This window comes from Pipistrellus hanaki (genome assembly GCF_964339955.1).
Source record: "Pipistrellus hanaki genome assembly, chromosome: 13".
NCBI classification, from domain to species: Eukaryota; Metazoa; Chordata; class Mammalia; order Chiroptera; family Vespertilionidae; genus Pipistrellus; species Pipistrellus hanaki.
Genome location: NC_140515.1, coordinates 23,562,990 through 23,581,035, shown reverse-complemented (window position 1 = coordinate 23,581,035; position 18,046 = coordinate 23,562,990). Strand labels below are relative to the sequence as shown.

Sequence of the window (18,046 nt, the reverse complement as noted above, 5' to 3'; positions counted from 1 at the left end):
CGGGGCGGGGCGATAAGAGGGGCGTGGCCAGAGGAGGGGGCGGGCGAATGGCGTTGGCGCCAGTGGCGCGGGAGCGCGCGCCGTGAGGAGGCGTGGCTAGAGGGTGGGCGGGGCGCGCCGTGAGGAGGCGTGGCTAGAGGGAGGGCGGGGCCCGTGGCGTTAGACCCTGCGGCGCGAGGGGAAGGGGCGAGGCGGGGAGATGGGGGGCGGGCGCGCGGCCTTTAGCGGTTCCCCTCCGCCAACGGTCACCGTAGCGGTAGCCCCCGGGCCGGGGCCGCAGTCCCCCTGGGTCGCCGTCCGCGCGACCCGGCCCCCGTTTGCGCGCTCGCCCCTACGCCGGCGCAGTCACCGCGCGGGGCGGCCGCCCGTGAGGAAGCTACAACGAATAAAGCTCCGAGACACAGGCGCCCTCGTCGACACCTGAGCGGGCGGCCCTGGCCGGGAGCGGCGGCCCGAGTGCGCAGTGAGGAGCGAGCGGCAGAGGCGACTCCGGCCCGGTCCGCACCAGCCTCCCCGCGGGCGCGGCATGACCCTGGCCTGGCACTCCCGGGATGCTTCTTGAGCCCCTTCGCCGGCGGTTACCTCTGGGGGACGGTTGTGGCCACACCGACACCTATTTTGCAAAGTAATCATTGTTTTATTCTTGTGGCGGCGGGGCCGAACACGCTTATTTATTTTTAATTATCTCAACAAGCTTTTTACCCAGCATCTGACCAGCGAAACAGCGTGGTAACCGTTTCAAAGGAGCCTCGCCCGGTTAGGAAACCTCCGCCCGAGCCGCTCGTGGAAGCCCGCCTTTGCATCGTCCCTCCTTACATGCTTCTTCCTGAAACTACCAGTGTGCACGGAACTCCCTGCAAGAAACGTCTTAGTCCAGCGATGCACAGAGCCGAAGTTTCAAGGTTTTATGTCTATTGCTAGACCATCAGGATCTCCCCAAAACTCGGAACCGCTCAGTAGTCAGCTCACGTGGACCCCCTAGTGCTCGCCCTTCTCTTCGCGCCTGTCCAAGCTCTTTGTTGAGTAAGAGGCCATCCAATGTCATTGCTCCTTTAAAAAAATATTTTTAATTGATTTTTTGGGAGAGGAAGGGAGAGGGATAGAGAGTTAGAAACATCAATGAGAGAGAAACATCGATCAGCTGCCTCCTGCACACTCCCCACGGGGGATGAGCCGGCAACCAAGGTACATGCCCTTGACCGGAATCCAACTGAGACCCTTCAGTCCTCAGGCCAGCGCTCTATCCACTGAGCCAAACCGGCTAGGGCAATGTCATTGCTTCTTGCAGGTGCAGCTTGTGCGTTAAAAGAGGAGACAGAGAAAGGAAGGGCGGCATTGCCTCTGGCTGTGTTCATCCAGAGCAGTTGGAAGCCCTAGAAGATGCTCAGGGCTCCCCAGGCATGAGACATGGCCCTGGGGTGTTTGTCCCTGGAGTGACCTGATTCACTCAGTTCTCCTCTCCCCTGACTAAACAGTCCTTCCTTCATAGGAATGGGTTTTGCTACTTTTGTCCCCCTGGCCAATGAAAACTCTGTTTCCAGTCTGCTGACACTGGGGGAGGAGGGAGGACTGGCAGGGTGTCAGTCTCCACAGAAAGGCCAAACCTCAACAGCCACCTGAGCCTGGGGCAAAGCGACCGTTTGTCAGTGTTACCACTCGTCTCCCACTAGAGGGAGCCCTTGCTTTAAGCAGCTGACATACCACCAGCTCCTCCCTGGAAAGGACTAGCTTGGCTCACTTTTACTGGGCAGAATTAAGGCACCCATACTTGGGGGCAAAAGAAGTTTTTCCTGAATGCCGCCTTGTGATCTTAACGGGCACCAAGAAAGCAACCCGCTAGCCAGTTCAGGCTGAGTGATAGCGGCACCTCTGACTTGAGGCAGGTGCCTCTCTGTGACCTCCCTGTGCCTCAGTCTCATCTTAAAAAATGGGGAAATAATGGCATCTAGTGCCTGGGTGGGGGAATAGTTCTTTGCACGACTGAATAGTTATTGGCCATTACTACCTAGCACTGATACTGGGTGGGTCCCTTATATTCTATTGCTTTGACCCTGTGGAACTTGATAACCAACTGTAGGATTAAATTGCTGACCAAACCCTGTTTATTTTCATAGCTGGAAGAGCCTCTATTATCCTCATAATAAATAGAATTTCAAGATAGGAGACAGAGGCTGCAGCGAATGAAGCCTAGAAAAGGGAAGGCATGTCGGAGATTCAGGTAAAGTAGGTGGCATAAGGGAGTTTGGGACACATTATTCAATGTGGTATACACTGCACTTCCCCCCTTTGCATGGCATTGGGAGTGAGGGTTGGGTAGTGTGGAAGCACACACCATTGGTATTTTAGAAGCTGCCCGGTAACCTATCCTTCCAGGAAAGTGCTGGCTCTTGGACCCTACTCCTAGGTTCATACTGGCTCTAACACTTGCTAATGAGGTGACCTGGGACAGGTTAATTTATTTATGCCTTCATTTCCTCATCTGGAAAATATGCATAATAATAGGATGCACTTTTTAAAAGATTTATTGATTTAGAGAGAGAGCAAGGGAGAGAGAGAAATGTCCATGTGAGAGTAAAACATTAATTGGCTACTACTCCCCTACTGGGGATTGAGCCTCCAACCTGAGCATGTACCTGATCAGGAATCGAACCCACAGTCTTTTGGTACACCAGACAACACCCACACAACTGACTCACACTGGTCAAAGCAATAGCACTTTTAAGAACATTCTATAGATTCATTGAGCTAACACATGAATAATGTCTAGCCAAAAATAATGTCTACAATAGGAAATTATTAATCCAATTTAAGTATTATTTTATTATGCTTTGTGAATGTGATACCACCCGAGATTCAGAGTAGATGGCAGAAGAAACTGTAAAAGGGCATTTGCTTCTGAATTCATTCAATCACCATAGTCAATACAGGCACCAGAAACACTATCTCACACAACTCAAGCAATTCAGTAGGTATATTTTATGCTTTCAAAAAATATGAAATAGAAACCCTGGCTAGGTGGCTCAGTTGGAGCACCATTCTGTGTACCAAAAGGTTTTGGGTTCAATTCTCAGTCAGGGCACATACCTGAGATGTTGGTTCCATCCCTGTCAGGGTGTGTCCAGGAAGCAGCTGATCAATGTATCTCTCTCATATTGATGTTTCTTTTCTTTCTCTCTTTCTCTCTCCCTCTCTCCTCCAAAATCAGTAAAAACATATCCTCAGGTGAAAATTTAAAAAAAAAAAAAAAATATATATATATATATATATATATATATATATATATATATATACACACAATATATATATGGAATAGAAAAGGAAACTGATGTCTTAGTCTTTAGGTATTCTGGTACTTCATCAGACCCATGGATGGCATTTTGAGGGAAATGTTACAAGAGATGTTGATAGAATGAACCCTCAAAGACTACCTTGTACTTCTTCCTTCTCTTATATAGAAAATCTGCCAAGACGAGGAGGGTGACCCAGAGGAAGCCATCTTTAGCGCCTGGTAAGAAAGACTAGATTTTGTTGAGCTGATTCCTCTCAACCTCAGCAAAGACTACCTGTGTAGGGCAGCAAACTTGGTTCTCTCACTGTCGATCCTACTTCCTTCCCAGATTATCTAAGATGCTGAGGACTCAGGGTGCATAATTTTTAAATGTCACATCCAAAGTTCAAGAAACAAGTTAATAAGGCCACTTAAGAAACTATGAAGTGAGCAGTTGTAGTCAACTCCTTCAAATGTGGCCAAAATAATATAAAGACCAAGTAATACCAAGTAACACTTCACCCTAACCTCCCTCCTTATCCAAATGGCCCCCTTCCCAATACTGCCCTCCTCTGAGAGAGATGGTTATGCTCCCAATGTGAGTTCTTAACATTCTGTCTTCCAGTATGCCGGCTATGCCTTCAAGAACCTGGGGATCCTGAAAAATTAGGGGAATTTCTTCAGAAAGACAATCTCAGCGTGCACTATTTCTGTCTTGTGAGTATAAGGCCCCTTTTGCTTTGAATATCTCATCACTTTTGCTATATAGTCTGTTCTCTGTTTTTTTTATCCTGCCTCAGATCCACAACCCTGTTTGTTTTTCTTAGTAGTTTTTTTCTTTTAAAATCTATATTTCGAATAGTAATATTGGTATAAAATCTTAACAATATAAAAATATATACAATAAAAAGTTTCTTCCCAAAACAGTATTTCCCATCTTTCTCCCTTTCCCCATCCTATCCTATATAATAAAAGAGAAGCATATAAATTGACAGTACCTCTGCCATACTCACCAGCCAATCAGGAGTGAGTATGCAAATTAGCCTGACAAAAATAGTGGGTTAATTTGCATACACAGGCGCTGGGTGGAGAGCAGAGAGGGAGAGCTGGTGGCTTGGAGGACTTGGCAGAGCAGGAGGACGTGGGACAGAGACAGAGCAGGAAGGGAAAACCAAGAGTGCAGGGAGCACCAAGAATGCTGGGAATCATAGTTTTGGTGGTAGATGGATAGCCTAGAGCAAAGTGAGCCTGGAGCAAGCTACTGTTGCAGTGGGGGATGGAGGAAAAGCAAAGGTGAGAGACATAAGTAAAATCAGAGTGTCTAGGAAAAATTAAGGGAAGATATCCTAAAACTTCCATGAAATCTCTATCAATGAAGCAAAGAAAAAAAAACAGCTTCTATTATTCTGTGAGCAACAAACCAAACTGGGTTGGGGTCTCAGACAATTCACTCAAATGATTACAAAGACAGAAGAAACTCCCGGATTGAGAGGGCTCCCCTGAGGGTTCCCAGATTGGAGAGGGTACAGATCCGGCTGAGGGACCCCACCCCCCACCCCCAAGCATGAATCTTTGTGCACTGGACCCCTAATCTATATATATAAAACCCTAATATGCAAATAGATCAAATGGTGGAACAAATGAGCAGTGACCACCAGGGGTTGCATACAGAACATGGCAGGTGTCAGCAGCAGGGTGGTGGAGCAGGTGAACGAGGGGACGGTCGGGCGGGGGGGAGCAGATCAAGGCAGGGTGCCAGTTGCTGTCATCGGGGTAAGCCTCTGGTGGTTACTGAAAATTCTTTGCTCCCGTGCCAAGGTCCCGCCTGGCACTTGCACCAGGTGCCAGCGCCAGCCCTGCTTGCATCCACTGCTGGTGCAGGAGCCACCAGTTGTACCTGCTGCCGTCTCTGATTGCTCAGTGCCTCAGTGGATGCGAGCAGCAGATGCCAGCCCTGATCGCCCCTCAGGGCTTCTCCCCCCACCCTGCTCCTAAGAAGAGATCAGAGCAGCAGTTGCTGCTGGTCCTGGCCCCAATTGCTCAGCGGGTGCAAATGGGGCCGGCACTGTCAGAACATGGGAGTGGCGGCGGCAGGAGTGGGGCTATGGGCAGATGGACTGGGGGCCCCGCTGTGGGAGGGTCTGGGTCGGGGTGCGGAGGATGGCCCAAGACCCCCCCACAGCAGCCTCACGACCCATAGTTCCTTTCAAGGTGCATGAATTTGTGCATTGGGTCCCTAGTGTTATAAATAATGTATGTCCCCATGTAAACACTGTCTGAATCAAAATAAATATTTCCATCATCCTACAAAGTTCCCTCCTCCCACTTCCAGTCAGTCCCCTCAGAGATAATCACTGATCCATAGATTACTTTTGCCTATTATGCTTCATATAAATTGAATCATACAATTTGTACTCTTTTGTGTCTGGCTTCTTTCACTCAATGTAGTGTTTTAGAGATTGATCCATGTTGTTGCATGCATTGGTAGCCTTTCTATTCCCCAATAGTAGTCTGTTGTATGAATATTTAATTTGTTTATCTATCCACCTGTTGATGGGCATTTGAATTGTTTCCTTTTGGGGGCAATTATCCATAAAGCAACTGTGAACATTCATGCACAAGTTTTTTTGTGAACATGTGTTTTCACTTCTCTTGGGAAAATGCCTAGGAGTAGAATTACTGGTTGTATGTTAACTATGTGTTTAACTTTATGTGAAGTTGCCAAGTCACTTTCCAAAGTGGTTGTACCAATTTACACTCCCATTAGCAGTTTATGAAGTTCCAGTTGCACAATATTCTTACTAGAACTTGATATTGTCAGTCTTTTAAATTTTACCCATTTTTAAGAGGTGTGTGCACTGTGTTGCATTTATCTGATGACTTGAGATATTGAGCTTCTTTTCATGTGCTTATTGGCCATTTACATATTTTCTTTTATGAAGTGTCTGAACAAATATTTTGTCCATTTTAAAAATTGGATTCTTGAGACCGGTTTGGCTCAATGGATAGAGCGTCGGCTTGGGGACTGAAGGGTCCCGGGTTCGATTCCGGTCAAGGGCATGTACCTTGGTTGCGGGCATATCCCCAGTAGGGGGTGTGCAGGAGGCAGCTGATCGATGACTCTCTCTCATCGATGTTTCTAACTCCCTATCTCTCTCCCTTCCTCTCTGTATAAAATCAATAAAATATATTTTTTTAAAAAATTGGATTCTTTTGTCTGATTGAGTTGTAAGAGTTCTTCCCCCCCCCCCCCTCATATGTTTTTTATTGCCCTGACTGTTTTGGCTCAGTGGATAGAGTGTCAGCCTGCAGACTGAAGGGTCCCAGGTTCAATTCCGGTCAAGGGCATGTACGTTGGTTGTGGGCACATCCCCAGTAGGAGGTATGCAGGAGGCAGCTCATTGATGTTTCTCTCTCATCGATGTTTCTAACTCTCTATCCCTCTCCCTTCCTCTCTGTAAAAAATCAATAAAATATATTAGGAAGGAAGGAAGGAAGGAAGGAAGGAAGGAAGGAAGGAAGGAAGGAAGGAAGGAAGGAAAAGGATGTGTGTGTGTCTACATTTACATATGTAATACAAAACTATTAAAAAAAATATATGTTTTTTATTGATTTGAGAGAGAGAGGAAGAGAGAAGGGGAGTCCATATGACCTGACTGGGAATCAAACTGGAGACCTCTTGTGCATGGGTAGATGCTCAACCACTGAGCCACACGAACGGGGCTTTAAGTTCTTTATATATTCTGGCTACCCGTCTCTTTGCAGATAAGTATTGTGACTATTTCCTTCCTGTTGTGGTTTGCCTTTTCATTTTCTTTTTTTTTCTTTTCTTTTTTTATTTATTTATTTTTTTTAATCAATCTTTATTGTTCATATTATTACAAAGGTTCCTCATTTCTTCCCCCCTCCACCATGTTCCCACCCCACCCTCCGCCCCCCTCCCCATCCCCCATTGTCCTCATCCATAGGTGCACAGTTTATGTTCAGTCTCTTCCTCCCTCCCTTTCCCCGATAGTAAATCCCTTTTCAGATAGTAAATCTGTTACTTAGCATTTTCTCATATCAATAATACCTCCACATGCCCAATGGTACACTTCACACAAAAGACATTTTCAAATAGGTCAACCAGCCTCATCCAGGCCGCACCCAAGGCACTCACAGATCAACACCCCAGCGCTATACTAACTCAACACATCCAGATCTAAGCCTTCACTTTGCCTTTTCATTTTCTTTAGACCCCAGAGGTTTCAGTGGGCAACCCCACAGCTGAGATATCCCTCTGGAACTTCAGCTGCTGTCTGGGGAGCCCAGCCAGCCCTTTTGCATCTCCACACTGTCTACAAGTCTATGTAGTCTCCACTTTCCATTCTTGGTTATCAGGGTTCTCTTCAGTTAGTCTTCAGATTATTCATTTTTCTTATTTTAGTTGTAATTCCAGTATGGTCCTGGGAGCATGTCAGTGTAGCTTTTACTTACTCTGCCGCCATTTTGGAATTTCTGAGACAAGTAAGTTTTGATGGGAAAGAGAAGAGTGACTGAATAAGTCTATCCTAATTACAGTTTTAATCTCTTCCAGAAATGTAACCTTAACTCATCTAGAATTTTCTATTTTCATTTTATTTATGATGCTGTTTGAAGAACATACGTTTTTAATTTTGATGAAATCAGTTTATCAATTTTGTTTTTATCATTAATGTTTTTTTGTGTGTCCCAAGAAATCTTTGCCTACCCATTGAATTATCTTGGTGTTTTTTTCAAAATCAATTGACTATATATCTGTACACCTCAGTGATCTATTTATATTATTGATTTGTATGACGATCCTTATACCAGTGCCACCAGTGCAACACTGTCTTGATTATTGTGACTTTAGTGTATCTTGAAATTAAGTATTGTAAGTTTGCAGTATTTTCCAAGATTGTTTTGGTTATCAGTTCCTTTACCATATAAATTTTATAGTTAGCTTTAAATTTTTCTCTTAAAAAAAAAAAAGAGCCTTTTGGAATTGTGATGGGGAATTGCATTGTAGAATGGACAGACAATATTGAATCTTCCAATCCATGAACATGATACAATATACCATTTATTTGGATCTTTTAAAATATAATCTTAGCAATTTTCAAATATGTTTTTATTGATTTCAGAGAGGAAAGGAGAGGGAGAGAGAGAAACATCAATGATGAGAGAGAATCATTGATCAGCTGCCTCCTGCATGCCCCCAAATGGGGATCAAGCCCACAACCCAGGCATGTGTCCTTGACCAGAATCAAACCCAGGACCCTTCTAGGCTGACTCTCTATCTACTGAGCCAAACAAGCCAGGGAGAGAGATAGAGGTAGAGGTAGAGGTAGAGGTAGAGGTAGAGGTAGAGGTAGAGGTAGAGATAGAGAGATATAGAGATAGAGATAGAGATAGAGATAGAGATAGAGATAGAGATAGAGATAGAGGTAGAGATAGAGAGATAGAGATAGAGATAGAGATAGAGATAGAGATAGAGATAGAGATAGATCAATGATGAGAGAGAATTACTGATCAGCTGCCCCTGCACATCCCACACCAGGGATCAAGCCCACAAACTGAACATGTGCCCTGACTAGGAATGGAACCATGACCTTCTGGTTCATAGATCGAAGCTCAACCACTGAGCCACGCCAGCCAGGTAGCAATTATTTTTAATGAAGAAGACTTGCACATTTTTGTTAAATGTATTTCTAAATATTTTGTGGTTTTATGCTATTTTAAATTTTCATTTTCAGGTTTGTTGCTGGTATATAGAGATGCAACTTGTTTTTGTACATTAATTTTATATCCTGCAATCTTATTAATTTCACATATTAGTTCAGAAGCTATTTTCGGTGCATTTTTGTTGTTTTTATAAATGCCTTAGGATTTCCTATGTATATAATTATGTTGTATGTGAATAAAAACAGTTCTATTTCTTCCTTTTCAATCTTTATGTCATTTATTTATTCTTCTTGACTTTTTGTACTAGCTGGGACCTTCAATCTAGTGTTGAATAGAAGTTATGTGAGTAAATATCCTTGTCTTGTTTCAACATCAGAGGACAGTATCTAATTTTTCACCTTTAAAATTTGATGTTAGGTATAGGTTTTTCATGGGTTCTTTTCATTAGATTGAATAGGTTCCCTTTTATATCTAGTTTGCTGGAGGGTATCATGAATGTGTTTTGAATTTTGTCAAACTCTTATTTATGCATCTATTGAGATGCTCATGATTTTTTTCCTTAATTTGTTGATGTGATTTGTTTTATCCATTGAATTATTTTATATTAAACTAACTTTGCATTTCTGATATAAACCCTGCTTGGTCATGATGTTTTATCCTTTTTATATGGCGCTGGATTCAATTTGTTGATAATTTTGTTTCATTTTTACATCTACGCTCATGAGAAAGATTGATCTGTGATTTTCCTTTCTGGTTTTGATGTCAGGTCTTGATTAATTTCAGTGCATTTACAAGCAAATACACATTCAACATAAAAACACACACACTATACACAGTGTTTTGCATTTGTGTTTTGCTTTTTTATGGTCATTCTATATTTAACATATTGATCTAGTTTTTCTTTTTATTTTTTTAAAAATATATTTTATTGAATTTTTACAGAGAGGAAGAGGGAGGAATAAAGAGTTAGAAACATTGATGTGAGAGAAACATCAATCAGCTGCCTCTTGCACACCCCCCACTGGGGATGTGTCCGCAACCAAGGTACATGTCCTTGACCGGAATTGAACCTGGGACCCTTCAGTCCGCAGGCCGACGCTCTATATTCACTGAGCCAAATCCATCAGGGCTAGTTTTTTCTTTTTAATAGCTAATTGGTATTCCATGGTATGGTTATGCAAAAAAGTATTAAAGCAAATCTCTATTAAAGGACATTTAGATTGTTTCTAATCTTTTTAAAAATATTTTTTTATTGATTTCAGAGAGGAAGGGAGAGAAACATTAATGATGAGAATCATTGATTGGCTGCCTCCTGCACACCCCCCTACTGGGGATCAAATCTGCAACCCAGGCATGTGTCCTTAACTGGAATTGAACTCGTGACCCTTCACTCCATAGGCTGACATTCTATCCATTGAGCCAGACCGGCTAGGGCTGTTTCTAATCTTTCACTGTTGATTTTCCTGTTTATTGAAATAATGCATGCTCATTGTAGAAAACAGCAGTACTTAAAAGTATATGTAAAACTGATATCACTCATATAGTCCAAAAGCTCTGAGATAATTAGTGTTAAATAAATATGTTTTAAGCCTAATTAAGAGTATATGGCTATAATCCAAGTGTCAAGTTATCTAACCTTATAGGGTCACCTTTTTTATCATGTTAAAATAACCTGAATTTCATAAGATGTAATTACCAGCACTCTCTCCAGTATTTTTGGAAGATTCTTGGAGTGGGGTTGGGGTGTTGACATTCTTCCAATATGTGTACATATGCATTGTTTATGAGTACATAACAATTTAGCTTCTTTTTCCTTGATTTCCCATTCTAAACTTTGCTTTGGGGGCCTTTCAGAAACAAAAGGACCCTTTTAAATGTGTTTAAAAGAAAAATTTCAATTCCTCCCCTTTCCCAATAAGGCAGAATGACTACAGTTAGATCATTTTAAAGCCCAGTTTCCCTTCTTATACAAAGCATTTTTCTATAGTATTTATTCTACACCGAGGGGACAGTACAGCAGAAGGGGAATGAGTATGGGTTCTGGAGGCCTGGATGTGAATGCCAGCTCTGCTGCCTCCTTGCTGTGACCCCAGCCATGCTTGCTTACCGTGCTGCACTTCTGTGGCCTCCTCTGTAAGATGCAGATCAAATAGCATCTGTATCACAGGGTTGTGGTGAGCATAAAATGGCCAACACACAGGGCATTTCCCCAAAGTGCCAGCACACAAAAGTCCTTAATAACTGAGGCAGCACAGCACAAAGATGGGTAAGAGCTCAGGCTCTGCAGTTCTGTGTCTTGAGCATGTCTTGAGGATTAAATGAGTTCATATTTGAAAAGCACTTAGAGCATCCAACTTATAGTTAATAATACATAAGCCTTTATTAAGTAAATTACTCGGTAAATGCATATATATTCCACCAAGCCATATTTCTACTCTGTCCTCCTCTACCCCACTGCACTTTTTCACTGATCACCAATGTTGACAGCCTGGTTCTGCTGGCCCCCCACTCCCCAGATTCTATCTAGCAAGCTGCTTCAGCGGGGCCAGTCTAACAGAGGTATCCATGGATTCCTGCCTGAAGACATCAAAAAGGAGGCAGCCCGGGCTTCTAGGAAGGTTAGAATCCCCTGGAATGAGGGCCTTGGGCGAGGCCTCTTTTCATACCTCCCTGGTCCTCCCTGCCTTGGTTCTTTTCCCCTAGTTTCTAATTTAGAGGGATTTCCCAGCTGGTCCTTCTCTTAAGTTCCATGCTTCTCTGGGGCGTAGTATCCTAAGTGAGGAGAGGGAGTGACAGCCTGGGAAAACAAAGTAACTCAGTGCTGCTTGAAGCTCCAGAGCTAACAGGTCCACCGAGGAAAGGGGATGCTCATTGCTTCACAGACTTTCCATCCCAAAGAATAATGTGCCACAGAATGTCTGTCTGTCTGTCTGTCTTGGGACCCTGAACACAGCCTGGGGTCTCATTTGCAGATCTGCTTTGTGTGCAAGAAAAAGGGAGCTGCCATCAACTGCCAGAAGGATCATTGCGTCAGAAACTTCCATCTTCCTTGTGGCCAAGAAAGGGGTTGCCTTTCACAATTTTTTGGAGAGTACAAGTGAGTGATGAAGGGGAAAAGTCGGGTTGCCCTTTTGCAACTTGCTTTTAATTAGCCACTAATCAAATCAGAGTCTAGTTCTCACGGGCCTGTTTTGATTCACCAGGGAATCTGTCCCTCTATTCATTAATGAGAAACAGTGTCTTGACTTGGCAATTTCACAGGGGTTACTTCTTCCTTCCGTCCCCTTCTTAAATTACAAACAGCTGAGGTTCTTAGACAGCTGCTCAGAAGGAAGTAGGGCTTTCAGGAATGAGAGGGGCTGTAGAGATGATCCGGGAGTTTTGCTCAGTGGGAGAGCAGCTGTGAGAAGGCTGTTCTTCACCCTCCTCCCCTCCTCCCTTCCTCCCCTTCCCTCTCCTCTGAGCACGGAGGAGGTGCTCTGGGCACCAGCCTGGGGAGTTGATTGCCCTCCCTCAGGCAGCTGGAAAACTCCATCAAGATAAATGAAAACCAAGTTTATTTACTCTGCCACAGATCATTCTGTGAAAAACATCGCCCAACACAGGACATCCAACGGGGGAATGTGGGAGAGGAAAGCTGTGTCTTATGTTGTGAAGACTTGTCCCAAGCAAGTGTTGAAAACATCCAGAGTCCATGCTGTAGTCAAACTCTCTACCACCGAAAGTGCATACAGGTGGGGCTCTCTCTGCCCAGGGGACTTCCACAATTGTCCTAATTCAGAGCCCCCTGGGAATGTTCAGGCAATCTCAACAGGAGGCCTGCATGAAGGGCTGGTTCCAGGAAGTCAGAGGAAAATCAGCCCAGTCTTTGGTCACCCCTGACCTGTAGGACCTCCTTCATGATGATAAGATTTAGACTGAGTAAAAAATCCTCAGGATGGCTAGAGCAAATGAGCTCATCGTAGAATGAGTCAAGTGGCCTCCAAATCAGTCTTGCTTCCTCGCATGGAAGGAAAGAGAAACGTATTCAGGTCCCCGAGCCCTTCTGGGTTAGCACTGCTAAGCCTAATAGCCAGAGATGACAGCTGAGGCACTCCTGGGAACTTTCTTAAGCTTTTGGTCCCTGGTCTGGCACCGGAATATGCAGCCCTCGCCCTAACACACCCAAAGTCCTTTTCCTGTAAGCCCCAGGCAAGCTTTCTTAGCAAAGTCCTCTTTGTGAGATGAGGGTGGAGGTGGAAATGAGGTGATCAAAGATAGAGTCTTTACAAACAAAGTTTTTCCATGTTTCTCTTACAGAAATATGCCCACACATCGGCAAAGCATTTCTTCAAATGTCCACAATGCAACAATAGAGAAGAGTTTCCTCAAGAAATGCTAAGAATGGGAATTCACATTCCAGACAGGTAGTGGAAACTCTAAAGCAGGAATTGAGCCAGGGAATGGGTTGCCTAGATTTCTAGAGAGGAGGTGAGCGTGAGGATAGTTAGAGAATGAAGAAGCAGCCAAGGCATTGTTATATGGTGAAAAGGAAATGGGTAGAGGGAGAGCTTTTCAAATATCAAAAGAAAAGAGGATTGAGCGTTGGGGGATAGGTGTGTTTCTGACAAGGGTGCTTTGGGGATCAGAATTCCCTGGATGAGGGGTAGGTTCTCCAGTTCTCGTGTCAAACTAAGGAACCCCATGTTCCATTCATTTGGCTTCAACCCTCTCCCACTGTCAGGCCACCTTCCCAACCTTGCTGAAATCATTCAGGCAGCCTGTTGAACTCCTTTGCTGTGCTAGTTTGACTTCTTCCTAGTTCTTCCCAGGAGGAGAGTGGTTTCACCAACCAATGATGTATCCCTTACTGTTTCTTCTCCCACTGCAGAGATGCCGCCTGGGAACTCGAACCAGGGGCTTTCTCAGAGTTGTATCAGCGCTATCAGCATTGTGATGCCCCCATCTGTCTGTATGAACAAGGCAGAGACAACTTTGAGGACGAAGGGTAGGGAAAGGCTTCTGGCTAGAAAGTTTTCTCCTCAGTGCCAACTTAGAGTTAGACCTTGGCACAGTTATTAAGAGCAAAGAATTCACTTTTGTCTACAGACCTCAGGGCAAACACATCGCAGCCCGGGACTCATTCATGCGCAGGTGAACAGGTCCCTCTGCATATTTGCTTCTCCCTGAGCCCAGTGGAGAGATACTCAGGACCAATTCCTTTCCAAACCCACCTTTCGAGTGTCTGTGCCTAACTGCAAGGTCCTGAGATCAGCACACAGCCACACATTCATCCTGGGTAAAATGTACAGCAAAAGATGCCTGGGAGGCCCTCAGCAAAGGCTGCCCCGTAGTGACATCCCGAAGCGGTAGAGAGTGTTATATTTGTGCCCACAACCCTTCCTTGTCTTCCTGTAGGAGGTGGAGCCTCGTTCTATGTGCCACATGCGGATCCCGTGGAACCCATAGGGACTGCTCCTTTCTTAGATCCAGCAGTAAGAAATGGGAGTGTGAGGAGTGCGCACCTTCGCCTGAAGGCTCAGGTGGGACTGAGCGGTGGTCTGGTCTAAGAACTGGGGTGGGGTGGGGGGAATTCTGGTGCCTAAGAAAGAAGGAGGGCATGCCACCAGATGGGGACTCCGTGGTGCCGTTAGTGTGGGAAGGAAAGTGGCTATGGAAGGGCTTGAGGACCTGCACCTGGGAGAGAGAGGGCTGAGTTTTCCCCTCCCACCTTTCTCTCACCACAGACTACTTACCTGAAAACTCAGGTGGCATCCCCCGCCGCAGCACCTTCTACTCTGGGGGGGCATGACTGCAGAGACACCAGCCTGGAAGAGAATTCGGGCCCTTCTTGGACTGATTGGCCAGAACCTTCTTTATTAGAGAAACCAGAATCCTCTGGTGGCAGGAGGGGCCACTTCTGGTGGTCCAAGGGTGTCAAATCACTAAAAGCTGCAACCAATACAAGTAACAGCTTCTAAGTAGTTGCTGCCAAGCACATTTGGCTACAAAGCTGTGCTCCTCCACCAAGTTTGGGGAGGGAGCCCTTTGGGACTGTGAGACTATGAACAAGGAAAGAGAAGTCCCAGAGAGTGAGAACAGAGCAGTCCAGATGCCAACTGCAGAACATGTGTATGGCTATGAGAGCTAGCACCTCTGTTCTTTCTGTTTCCAAAGGGTCCTTTTCTTCTCTTCCACCAAGATTCTTCCACCCTAATCTGGTGCTCCTATGCCTCTTCTTACTTCACCCAAGTTTGTTATGCAAATAAAGGCTTTCTCTCCATTGGTGTCTCCTTATAAATTCACTCTGGATTTTATCTAGCACAGTAGGAATCTGGAGGGTAGAAGGAGGGAATAGGAAAACTATAAAATTCAAAGACTTAAATGTAGAACTTTCCATTTAGAACATAGACTCTGCTTTGGAGGGAAGCATTTTACAGGAAAATCGACTTTATAGAGACATTTCATCATTGTGCAAATAAACACACAGGTTCTCATTAGGGAGGTGAGCCAGCAAAGAAGTCCACATAGACTGAGAATAGGCCATTGCTACAAGGTGTGGGACCCGGGACTCCATGCTCACGTAGTGCAGAAGGGACTCCACTAACCTCCACAGCACGAGTGAAGACACACCTCCACACACACACCTTCAGCCTGGTGGCTCAGGCATTTCCAGCAGGTAAGGGAGCCAGGCCAAGATAGTTACATTAAGCAAGGCAGCTAGGATGAGAACCTGGCTAAAGGTCTTTGGAGAAATTGAATAGAGCCTATCTCATGTTTGTTTGTTTATGATGATTTTGTGTGATTTGGATTATTAGTAGGGCAAACTCAGGACCAGCACCAGATAGTGAATTCTAGGGGGCTCGCTGGGTCATTGTCACTAATGGCAGAGGATGGGGTTTGGGGTTCAAATATTGCTGTTCCTGGAGACTTATATCGAGTTGTGCATGGTGCTCGTCTTCAGATTTGACCAGTTTGACTTAGAACACATGACAGTGGTGAGGGGTTGTAATCTGCATCTTTTTGTTATTTAAGTATATAAATAAAGTAATATAGACTTTTAAAAATCTTAAAGTACAAAAAGGATTATAATGAAAACTAGTCTATTGACTCACCCTTCCTACTCTTAGTCCTCCCTAAAGGCAACAACTTTCCACTTCTTTTAGCCACTTCTTTATTTAGTAATCTTAGACATTATTGACTTCCTATTATGTTACATAAATTTCTAGCACCTTTAAATCTTCCCCTTTTCATTCTATTTTATAATTACATCACCTTTTTTAAGCCAGACAATATACCATGATTATTTTTCCTCTCTTGTACATTTTTAATTAAATAAATACCTGCCTTTTAAAAGAATATCTTTTTGCCAAAACCGGTTTGGCTCAGTGGTAGAGCATCAGTCTGCAGACTGAAAGGTCCCAGGTTCCATTCCGGTCACGGGAATGTACGTTGGTTGCAGGCACATCCCCAGTAGGGGGTGTGCAAGAGGCAGCTGGTCGATGTTTCTCTTTCATCGACGTTTCTAGTTCTCTCTCTCCCTTCCTCTCTGTAAAAAATCAATAAAATATATTTTTTTAAATAAAAAAATATCTTTTTATTGATTTCAGAGAAGAAGGAAGGGGAGAGAGAGAGAGAGAGAGAGAGAAAAACATCAATGATGAGAGAAATTGAGCCCACTGGGGATTGAGCCCACAACCCAGGCATGTGCCCTTGACCAGAATAGAACCTGGGACCCTTCAGTCCACAGGCTGACGCTCTATCCACTGATGTTCTATCCACTGAAGCTCATTCCACCAGCTAGGGCTCCTGCCCTTTTTTTTTTTTTTTTTTTTTTTTTTTTTTTTTTTTTTTTTTTTTTTTTGCTATATACCCATGCGTAATTCTTCCCAAATGTTCCACATGATCAGTTGCTTCAAACTACAATTTTCCTTATAGGCTAAGTATCAGATCACTTCAGTTGCACTTCTTTTCTGGAAGATCTGCCTCTGAGAACCTATTCCTTCTGAGCCACTGCTTCCTGGGCCTGCCACACAATACCAGCCTAGGTCTCCCCATAACTATGCCCCCTTTCTCCATCTTCTCTCTCCTGTGAGTTTGAGGACTCCATGCTATGCTTCCTTTCCTAGGTGTCCAAAGACTATGTCAAAGCTCTGTAAGTGATAAGGTTTTTTAGTTGTGGACTTTTATTTCTGAAACAGTATTTTGCTTGCCCTGAAGAATCAACTCTTGCAGTGATCATTCACAACTGAAAAGACACTTTTCAAGATTAAGACTTTAGTTTCTTAATCTAGTGTTTCTCCAGGCATATTCTCAGACATCAAGGGTAGTATCTTTTCCTTTAAAAAGAGTTTGTACACTAAAGTGTGAGAATCATAATCTTAACTGAAAGTAATGGTCCTCTAACAGTGCCCTCTGGACTCCGGCTGCGGTGGTGGGAGGTGGAGCGTGTGGCGGGAGTAGTAGGGATAAGTGGTGCTTTTTGTCACTCAAACATTCAGCTACCCAGTCTCCATGTGCAATTGATACACATACACACACACATGCACCTCACACCTATCAACCATTTCTTATGCCTTTATTCTCCATTGATGTGAATAGCCAACCTCATTGTTATAGGCTAGAAAGTCCAACTTTGAAATGTTCTATTCTTCATCTGGGCCTCATTATAATCAGTCGTTCTCTACTAAATAATTGGGATTTTTTTCTTAAATTAATTTTTAATTTGGGATAGTTTTAGATTTAAAATTTGTGAAAGTAGTAGAGGGGATCCCCATTTATCCCAAACCCAGTTTCCCCTATTAGTAACACCTTAATTAGTGTAATACATTTGTCACAATTAATGAACCAATGTCCATACATTGTTATTAACTAAAGTCCATACTTCAATCAGATTTCCTTAGTTATTACCTAATGTCTTTTTTCTGTTTTAGGATCCCATCCTGGATACCACATAGAGTTGAGCCATCATGTCTCCTTAGGTTCCTCTTGGCTGTAACAGTTTGTCAGATTTTCCTTGGTTTTGATGACCTCGACAGTTTTGAGGATTACTAGTCAGGTATTTTATAGAGTGCCTATCAATCTTGATTTCTCTGATGTTTTTCTTATGATTAG

At 44.0% G+C, this 18,046-nt stretch overlaps 1 protein-coding gene across 1 annotated transcript; it reads left to right on the top strand.

The window, feature by feature from the left end:
- The first annotated feature begins 180 nt into the window (after nt 1-180).
- Nucleotides 181-15,205, top strand: PHF7 (PHD finger protein 7). The gene is given in 12 exon segments (XM_084903138.1): nt 181-902; nt 2,115-2,218; nt 3,456-3,508; nt 3,894-3,985; nt 11,470-11,571; nt 11,926-12,050; nt 12,528-12,687; nt 13,253-13,359; nt 13,824-13,940; nt 14,351-14,475; nt 14,680-14,732; nt 14,734-15,205. Coding segments are annotated over 11 exon segments (1,152 nt in total). The 5' UTR covers nt 181-902; nt 2,115-2,180; the 3' UTR covers nt 14,914-15,205.
- Nucleotides 15,206-18,046: the final 2,841 nt, after the last annotated feature.